This window comes from Alosa pseudoharengus, unplaced genomic scaffold, assembly GCF_046254945.1.
Source record: "Alosa pseudoharengus isolate Yale_2024_CS ecotype anadromous, Long Island Sound unplaced genomic scaffold, YU_APseudo_1.1 YU_APseudo_1.1_scf_23, whole genome shotgun sequence".
Classification (NCBI taxonomy): domain Eukaryota; kingdom Metazoa; phylum Chordata; class Actinopteri; order Clupeiformes; family Clupeidae; genus Alosa; species Alosa pseudoharengus.
In genome coordinates this window covers 22,001,723-22,011,256 of record NW_027468685.1, presented here as the reverse complement: position 1 = coordinate 22,011,256, position 9,534 = coordinate 22,001,723, and the positions used below count along the sequence as shown (strand labels likewise).

The window sequence follows — 9,534 nt, the reverse complement described above, 5'->3', positions numbered from 1 at the left end:
ATTTGATTTTCTTTTGGACATCAATTAGACCACAGGCCTAACTATTTAACACAATAACAATGCAATACTGTATAATGCAGCAGGGTCAAACTCAGCCATTATAATGTAACAACAAACCATTATAAAGGAAACATATCCATCATATTGCAATAACTGTTATATTACATTACATAATGAATCAGGTCATAGATGTATCGACAATATTATGAACAAGCATATTCATATTCTCTCAGCATATTCTTTGTTATTTTAAAACAATATACCACCATTTGGGGAATTACACTCATTTTCCACCTTCACTTGAGTTAAACAATTGATTTTTACCTTTCTCCAGTTCATCCAGCCGTTCTCTGAGTTTGGCGATACCACTTTTAGCTCCAGCCTAGCATAGATCATTGAATCAGATTAGACCATTAGCATCTCGCCTGCTAGCTACACGTTTAAAAGTGACTAATATTTCCGGTAATTTTCCTATTTAAAACTGGTCTCCTCTCAAGTTAGAAAGTGTAATAAGCTCAACGGAAAATGAAACGTGGCGATTTTCTAGGCTGATTTGACATGGAACTATACTTAGTTAACTATAACTATACTTAGAATAATTAAGATTCAGCACCTGAAAATAGTCCCCGTAGGCTAACTTCCAGCAACAAGGTTGAGCTGCAGCAGACAAATTGGTTAGTGACTGGATTGTTACGCCTGAACGAGAGTGATGCTAGCAGGCAAGATGCTAATGGTGTAATCCGATTCAATGATCTATGGCTGGAGCTAAAAGTGGTATCGGCAGACTCAGAGAACGACTGGATGAACTTGAGAAAGGTAAAAATCAATTGTTTAACTCAAAGGGAGGTGGAAAATGAGTGTAATTCCCCAAATGGTGGAATATCCCTTTAAACTATCCAGGAACCCCCATTTATCTTAGGCTTGAATACAATCAGACCATTTTTGCTGCCTGATCCAACCACAACTCAGAGGCTACTGTCAACAAAATTGCCTTCATTGAATTCAGGCTCAGAGTAGAAACGTTTTTTGAATTTGAATTTGTTAAATTGCTAAAATCCTAAATTGACCTGAAAACAAAAGATACTATAGCACAAGAACAAAAAAACAAAAAAAACAATAAAACATGCAATTCACTGTAATATGGGCTCTGACTTTTCTCCAAAATAAATAACCAGTGTGACCGAGTGACAAGCACATATGATCACCTTTACTTCAAGGCCTCCAAATTAAATTGGCAGATGAGTTGGATAAGTTAAAAGCAAATACAAACAAAAAGTGGTCATTTTCATGTAAATTACTCATTTAAATGAAGTGCCGTCACATTCTCCAAACCCTCCAATCTGTTATAGTGACCTCTGTGAGTTGTGCCATGTTGTGTGTATCTCACTGAAAAAGAAAACCTTGTCACACATCCAATATCTACAGAATCAAACAAAATATCGATCATATTTGCTAAGAGTATAAACAGGCACTTAACATATGAGGTGACTGAGGCTTGGCGAAGAGACTGACTGAGGCAGGGAGATGTTGCCAGCGTTAGATCACAAACTGTACAAAGGTTTCTCACAGACATCGGGATATGAGGAGGCCCAAAGATTACTGGACAGAACGAACATCACAGGCTGATTCACACAATGGGGACTCCATGCATGTTGACAGCAAAAGAGACAAGAGAGTCAATAACTCTTCCCAATCCCCCCCTCTCCCCAAGAATTCCCTACCCTACTCCCATCCCCATCCCTAGCCCCCCTCCCCTCCTCTCCTCACTCCTTTTCCAACACCCTTCTCCAGTCAGCCAAGAGATCCTCTCCGGGGGCTTTGCATCAGGCACTTGAAGATGATGTTCCCGCTGATAGCACACGTGAGTGCCACTGAGTGAGTCCTGGCGGGGGAGGCCTCGGACAAGCCACAGGCTCAGTGGAAGTCAGCAGTTCGCACGTCTCCCTTCTGGCCGAGCGGACGGTCCCGAGCTGCCACGGCGGTGCTCTCCGACATCTCGGCCAGGCTGCGCGAGGAGCGGTGGACGCCAGGGGACCGGAGCTCGGTGGCTCCGTCCGCCTCCAGCAGCGGGTCGTCGGGGGAGACGGGCCGGGGGGCAGGGTAGTTGGGCTGGTAGTACTCTGAGCCGTAGGCCACACCGTAGTTATAGCCACCCTCCGGTTCATCGTGTTCTCTGGGGTCGTACGGCTGGTAGGCACTGGGCACTTGGGCTACAGAAATACCCCGGGGAGATGGGTCACCTTCAGACTCTTCCTCTTTTACCACCACCGACCCCAGCAAGCGCAAGTGTAAGTTTTTTGTTCGGAGGGTTAGAGAGACGAGACAAAAGGAAGGAGCAGAGATACAGATAAGCAGAGAGTTACTGACAAAGTTCACGTTGACACATGGTAAGAAGAACACAACACATGGGCGTGGAAGTTTACATGGAAAAACTACAAAAGGAGTCTCAATATCAAAGGCAATCTGTAATTGTACTTGATCTCAAGGCAATGTGGTTCAGAAATATAACAAATGACTATGGCAGAATAATCAAAAACACAGTTGCCTAGAGGTCAAATGCACTGCATTTCAAAAGAGTAAGTGAGGACAGTCTGGCTTCAAAACACATTACTCAGCCTAGTCAGTTGTAACATGCGAGGGTGGCAATCATTTTACAGGGAATGCAAAGGCGACACTACTGTACAGCATGCAACAAAGGGTTGCATTCTCCTCCACCGCATTCAATATCAAATGAATTCCACCCTCACAGTCACATATCTGGCATAGCTTACTGTCTTTTCTTTTTCTCATTTACTCTCTTGAAATGTGCGCCTCAGTCTGAAAACCAAATTAATTAAATAAGAGTGTGGCTTTTTGGGGGGGCCATATGGTACATAATGACGGTCGGTAAAGAAAAACACCAGGGGATCAGTAGTCTGTGTGCGTACATCTATGTGACCGCATGTAGTTTTTGTGTGTGGATTGTATGTATCCACTCAGTGCATATGTGTGTGTGTGTGTGTGTGTTTTACATGCTTTTGAGAATTGGTACTGCACTGCTAGTGGGCTACTGGACACATCCCCACAGATCACAAATGACAGCCTGTGATCTGCGTGTGTCTGAGGAGGCTGCTACTCAGTAGGCATTCGCATATTGTGGTTGTTGGCCTTTAGGGGGAAAAACACATAGAAAATAGAGAAAGAGACAGCAGAAAACAAACAAAAACACAGAGAAACATAAACAAACATGCAAACACACACACACACAGACAAACACACACAAAGACACAGCAGCAGATGTCAATGAGGAAGACAAGATGATGTCTTCATGCTGATAAGAACACACTGATCAATGATAAAGAGATTCAGTATGGAGCAGTGACACGCCTGTGTGGGGTTATGACCTGATGCTGTCTATCTTTGCATTCTAATTGGTGAATGGAGAGATGGACAGCACTACAAGACTATATCCCACACACTGGACTACATTCAGGTGCATTCAACACAACAAGCCAACATGCACTTAACATTAAGTCACATGCTTTGTCACAGCAAGTTTAAGCATTGTTGACATCTCTATACTTCTAAAAAATATTTTACCATAAAATATTTATACACACATGCATATGGAAAACATGTTTAATCAAATATCATGGAATGACTAAAATGCTCTAAAGGTCAGTTGACTACTTTCAGTCATAGAATGCAACACAAGCACATATACCATTATATCTTTAAATATGTATGTGGTCATTTAAAGATACAGTATGCAGTGTACTACATGAATTCTGCTAGAAATGCAGACCATATCCAGACAAAATTCTTTGTCTCAGCTTGGGGGTTATCTCAAGGAGTTGCATAACAGACACAGAGAAATTGTCTCTTGCTGCACCTTGAAATGTGACAAGCGTACTCTGAGAAAAGTATCAGGGAGCAGGGTGATATCAGCTGGGTTCAATCCAAACTTTGACCCTTAACTGCTGTTTGCAGACACAGGCCTAACTTTTACACAGAGATCTTCTGTGTGTTGCAATCACAGCACTAAGGTAAAATGTTTGGGATTGACCTCCGTGCAGCACACATTTTGCAGGGAGAAAGTTGGAACAATGACCACAGCCTGTAAAGTCTGCACACTATCATCAGATAATGACGTCTATATGTGGCACAACTGCCCACAGGCACCATCATTGCTGGAATGCAGTTTACTGCATTCAGTTTCAAAACCTCATCATTGTGTCTCTAAATTATAGAGTAAACTGAAAGCGGCCTTAAATCTGAATAGACTTTAGAGTCTATTCAGTCTACAGTACAGTCTTGAAACTTGCTTCACATAATGTCAATATGGCGCTAAGGCTAACTGCGTGCCTGAGGTGTTAAGTGTTTTATGTGGGGAGGATGAGCAGGCGTGGGGTGTTACCTCCTATGTTGTAGCCCATACAAGAGTTCTGGTCACAGTAGCCTGGGGGACCAGCTGGTCCAACAGGGCCCGGGATGCCAGGTCGGCCAGGGGTGCCAGGGTTGCCCGGACGACCAGATGGGCCTGTGCTACCAGTCCTGCCTTCTCCAGGCGGTCCTGAAAAAAACAGAATGCTACAGTTGGTACAGTTGGCATGGTAACATAGCATAATACAGCTAAAATCTTTCACTCCATTGTTCATGAGATTGGTCATTCAATAGCCGTCCGGCCGTCCAATCATCCATTACTTCATCAACCAGTGCAGGAAATCACCCATCCGTCTCTTTATTGTTCGTGCCTCTATACATCAATTACACTCAAGGTATCTGTCATCAGACGTTACATACATCAATATGCTGCTAAACAACCTGAGTGAATGAGTGATATTTCATGTCAGTTGCTCCAACTCCTACAGCAAACAAGAGCTCTGGTTGCTTTAAATGTCATCTATCTTCTTTGTCATTCAGCAGGGCCAGACAACTATCATTCAAGGCTTTCAGTTGACAACAGGCAAAAGGCACTGAGAGCATCTTTCAGGGAAAGCCTTAGGAGTCACGCAAAAATGAGAAACCACCAAATTTCCGTTTTGATATTCCACTGGAGGGGACAAGCTACAGCCTACAGATGAAACACAGATGGAATCACTTCCTATTTCTCGCTCTCAGTATTCTACAGATTGCTGTTTCCTAAAGGAGAGGAGATGGGAGAAAATCCCAGCACTGTCCACTGCAGGGCTTTCATGACACATGGGATTTCTCAGGGACGGAGCCTGTCTTACCTGGTGGACCTGAAGGCCCTCTGGGACCTTGTACACCAACGCCTTGGCTTCCCTTCTCCCCCTTCTCACCCGCGAGACCTGGGTAGGCACACAGGGCACAACACACAATCCTCAAAATTCAACTCAGCTTTCTACAAACATTTAGGATTGAGTGGATTTCAAGACCTGTAAACGTTAGAGATCATGGAATAAGTTTTTATTGTGTATTGTGTATCGGAACTCCCCCTATTTCCACCGGTCCCGTATTTCCACCGTCTTGCGTGTATGTGTCACTTAATATCCATTTCTATACAAACCAAGACAGCGGACTCCTATAGAAACGCAACCACCCACACCATAGGTGTATCTAAATTAGCTATGTACCAAAAATGACATTTTACCGTGACTCGAAGAGCTGTAAACAGTGTTGTAAGGCTACGTGTACACAACCGCTTGGAGCTCCAGTGGAATTTTAATTTCACGACGAGAATTCTCGGTCTAACCGTCCATGTGCCGTTGAAACGGTGTAAATAGGCGACCCATCAGGCCAGCACTATAACTCTGAGCGTGGTAAACACAATCGGATATTTCAGGCAGTAAATGCTCCCGTTAAGAACCAAACCAGATTTTGTTCAAATCTACACACCTATGGCTACTGAAAAATGTAAGGTTCATTTAGTAAATGTTATTTTGAAGTGTTGAAAAACATCGTTGTTTTAGAATTTCTGAACAAAAGTGGTGATAACTGGGGGTGTTACGATACACAAGAACCCTCCAAAATCCTCAAAATTCAAAAGGTTTCAGACAACTATGTTTTAGAAGAACTCTGTGACATGTTATACATGGCAAAATCCTGAAGCTTTTCCTCTCCAGCTTACTTGAAACTGAAACTGAAACAACTCAGCTCCTGTCACTCATAAAGGTCACAACACCTGAAGGAGACTGTACCTCTGGCTCCTGGTTGGCCATTCTCTCCATTGCTGCCCGGGAACCCAGGCCGTCCTGGGGGTCCCTGCTCTCCCTGCGGGCCACGCGGTCCTGCCCTGCCTGGCTCACCCGGGGGTCCGGGGACTGTGCGGACAGACACGGGTGCACTCGGGACATGGTTTAGGACAGAGCTGAAGCGCGCCATATGACCTGTGAGTGCATTCACAGAGACAGAGAGAGGATTACATGACACCATTCTAGAAGAAAAATACCTCTCTGTTTTACAAACACATGTACTGTAATGTATAGACTCCCTCATTCTCATCACACCCCCCCCCCCCCAACCCACACACACACACACACACACACACACACACACACACACACACAAGATATACGATTTTCGGCAAATAATTTATGACGAGCAAGAAAATAAACTGACAACTACCAGTGTTTGAAATGTGTGCCAAAAAGACTCACTCTGTATAAGCTGTTCACAAACTTGTCGTGCAATAGCCTGAACATTAGACGTGGACTGGACATCACCCTGAGGAGGATCAACAGCAGTAATCTCATGATGATAGCTGTTAGTAACACCTTAGACATACATCATCCTTGTACTGTAAACTGGCATGTACACCACCTTCTGTGTGCTGCCAATCCACCAGTCAGACACTAATAAAAAAACATTCTTTTCCCCCCACCTTCCTCCAGGGGAATTCATTATTTTATCCTGTACGTCACTCATGTTTGCGTTTATCGTATCTTCCATATCTCTCACTTCCATCAAAGTTTATGTGAGAAGAAAATCATCACAGATCTGAGCTCTCCAGGCACATAATACTCATATACTGTGTTACCACAACATACCATATCCTCTTACATTCGTACAAAAGATATGGTGGTAACCACATCCTGGCGAAATGTCAGAGACCACCTGAAGCTGACAGCCTGTAATTATGGGTGAGAGGATGTCATGATGACTATTTGATCTGTGTAGTTTGTGGGGCGCAGTCACTTACTCGTTCACCCTTCTCTCCTTTACCTCCAGAGGGACCCTGCAATGAAAGAGAGGGAGGAATTCATGGCATGCCAAAAAAAAGATGCAGGACATATTTTTGTATTGCTTTCTTTTAGAGTTTAATGAGTCATATGGACAGATTGTTTAGAAATAGATGCAGACAGCTCCCCGAGGTGTGACAGACAGGCGGGGCTTTGCTTTCTTAGGTGTGCGAGACATTCCTGTGGCGAAAACCACTTCTTGGCAAACAAAAGGACGGAGCTGTCAGGGCAACAGCTGGAGTGTGCTGCCTGCCAGGGTGACTTTGTCCCATGCAATCTGATGGCTACAATGCTAATTCCTCATATATGTGGCTATTACAGAATGGCTAAGATGAGAATGCACTTGCAGAGGGTTGTTGGAATTCAGGACAGGACAATATGATGACTGGTACTGAAACAACAAGCCAAGGAAGTAATGTTTGAAAAAACTTCGGATATGACTGAAATTAGTGGCCCGTTTAGAAAATATGTTACAAAGTACATACGGTCATTCAGTACATTTGGATTTGAAAACAGGCTTGACCGGAAAACAGGCTAATGATTTAAAACCAACCAACCAGTTTTAGTTCTGTAATGTAATGCATGTTATGTACATCTAGTTATTTTTACCATAAGTAAAATTTCAATGCAGTTCACAAGTCTTGGAAACAAGATGCTTTCGATAACTGTCCTTCAGCTGTTTCACTGAAATTTTTACAGTTTATATGGTATATAAAACGTCCCCCTTTTTTCTGTGTTCGGCTCGCTGGCCCTGACAAGTCAAAAGATCGTATTTCTTAATCCTTCACACTTAAACCGTGCCCCTCAAACCTTTGCTTCCGGCATGTGTCTCTCACATTGCACTGACAAGACGAGACAGATATACTGTTCAAAAGCAGCCATTAGCACTTAATCCTATTCTCTGTGTGGGAACAACCAAGGGCACATTCTTTGGGAGGAGGTACAGAGGACAGGGTTGTCTTCAGTCTACATGCCCGTCACTGGGTCACTAGAACAGGTGACAGACCAGAGTACATCAGCGAAGACCAACTAAACATAACTCATGAACCATGGCCAAAAAGGCCTTAGCCATTCACCTCAGCAATACTGCACTTGGAGCCTTAGGCCGGCTCCATCCTTTGTCATGTGGCTAAGCTGTGACAGCTGTGACCTTAAATTCAGAAGCAAACAAACAGACTTACAGGCGGGCCTTGTTGTCCGACCGCGCCAGGTGGTCCATTCTGTCCTGGTGCCCCTGGGGCTCCTGGCCCACCCTGTTGGTGAGGAAGTCTTGGTGAGGCTGGTATTGATGGATACACTCAAATGACAAAGACTTTCCTTTGTGAAAATACTGCAGGGGTTATACAGTCACATCAAGTACTTACAAGTACACAAGTACTTACAATATTTCCTGGGGGACCCTGTCGTCCTTGAGATCCATCTTTCCCAGTCTGACCCTTGGGGGAAAGAAAACCAGAGAATGTTCCAGAGATATTGACAACTATGGTCCATATTTCAGGCCCAATGACCAATCAGAATTCACCTGAAAGACATTTAATGCATTGTACACACTAATGTATTCCAATACAATGCTCATGAGACTGAAAAACTATGAATAAGGATGTTTTAGAGGATGGTTACCCTTGGTCCAGGTGGTCCTGCATTTCCACGTGGGCCAGTTGTACCTGGGTTGCCCTAAAATGAGACACAGTGAAACACAGAGGGTTCTCCACATTCACATCTGAGGTAGTAATAGGCTGTATTGGTGCTGGGCAATTCCATGGAAAATTATGTTTTTTGTAACATCCATAACGCCAATAAAATGTGATGGTATGGTATGATGTGAATGATTACATGAAATTTGAGCATTTGCTATTTTTGGCTGAAGAATGTACATGAGAAAATGTTTTATCATTCACATCATACAAATGCCAAGGCATTTCACTGGCGTTATGGATGTGACAAAAAGTCAATTTTCCGTGGAATTGCCCTGCTGCAGATTTGTAGAGAATGTCTACATGGCTTCTTGGCAGAAACCATGAGAGTGTAAAAGTAGCACATTGCTTACTAATGGTTGGAGGTGTGTCCTTTACTGCTAAACACCTAACACACATTTCAATTCACTTGAAATATGTGACTCACATGAAATCCAATTAAATCACAAGGTTGTTTTTTCTTTCTTTTCTTTTTTGGGGTTAAAAAACACCTTTAGGCTTTAAACTAAAAAGCAAACATTATTTATTTTGTATGGCTTGTGCGTTGAATGCACAAACAAAAATGACCATCTTATTCATCAAATGCCTACTCAAAATCCACACAAGCAACACGCGCCGAATATTGATCAGTCTTCTTGGCACTATGGATAGACTATATA

At 43.3% G+C, this 9,534-nt stretch overlaps 1 protein-coding gene across 4 annotated transcripts in view; it reads right to left on the bottom strand.

The window, feature by feature from the left end:
• Nucleotides 1-1,760: 1,760 nt before the first annotated feature.
• Nucleotides 1,761-9,534, bottom strand: part of col14a1b (collagen, type XIV, alpha 1b) — a 60,594-nt gene continuing 52,820 nt past the window's right edge. For 3 of the 4 annotated variants that reach the window (XM_076302048.1, XM_076302050.1, XM_076302051.1), the window contains 9 exons: nt 8,802-8,855; nt 8,564-8,617; nt 8,363-8,434; nt 7,142-7,177; nt 6,600-6,666; nt 6,141-6,329; nt 5,214-5,291; nt 4,397-4,552; nt 1,761-2,210 (listed from right to left, as the gene is read on the bottom strand). In XM_076302048.1, coding sequence (XP_076158163.1) covers nt 1,915-2,210; nt 4,397-4,552; nt 5,214-5,291; nt 6,141-6,329; nt 6,600-6,666; nt 7,142-7,177; nt 8,363-8,434; nt 8,564-8,617; nt 8,802-8,855 — 1,002 coding nt within the window. In that variant the 3' untranslated portion in view covers nt 1,761-1,914. Of the gene's footprint in view, nt 2,211-2,350; nt 3,148-4,396; nt 4,553-5,213; nt 5,292-6,140; nt 6,330-6,599; nt 6,667-7,141; nt 7,178-8,362; nt 8,435-8,563; nt 8,618-8,801; nt 8,856-9,534 lie in introns of those variants that run through there. The other variant, XM_076302049.1, reaches the window with a different exon arrangement.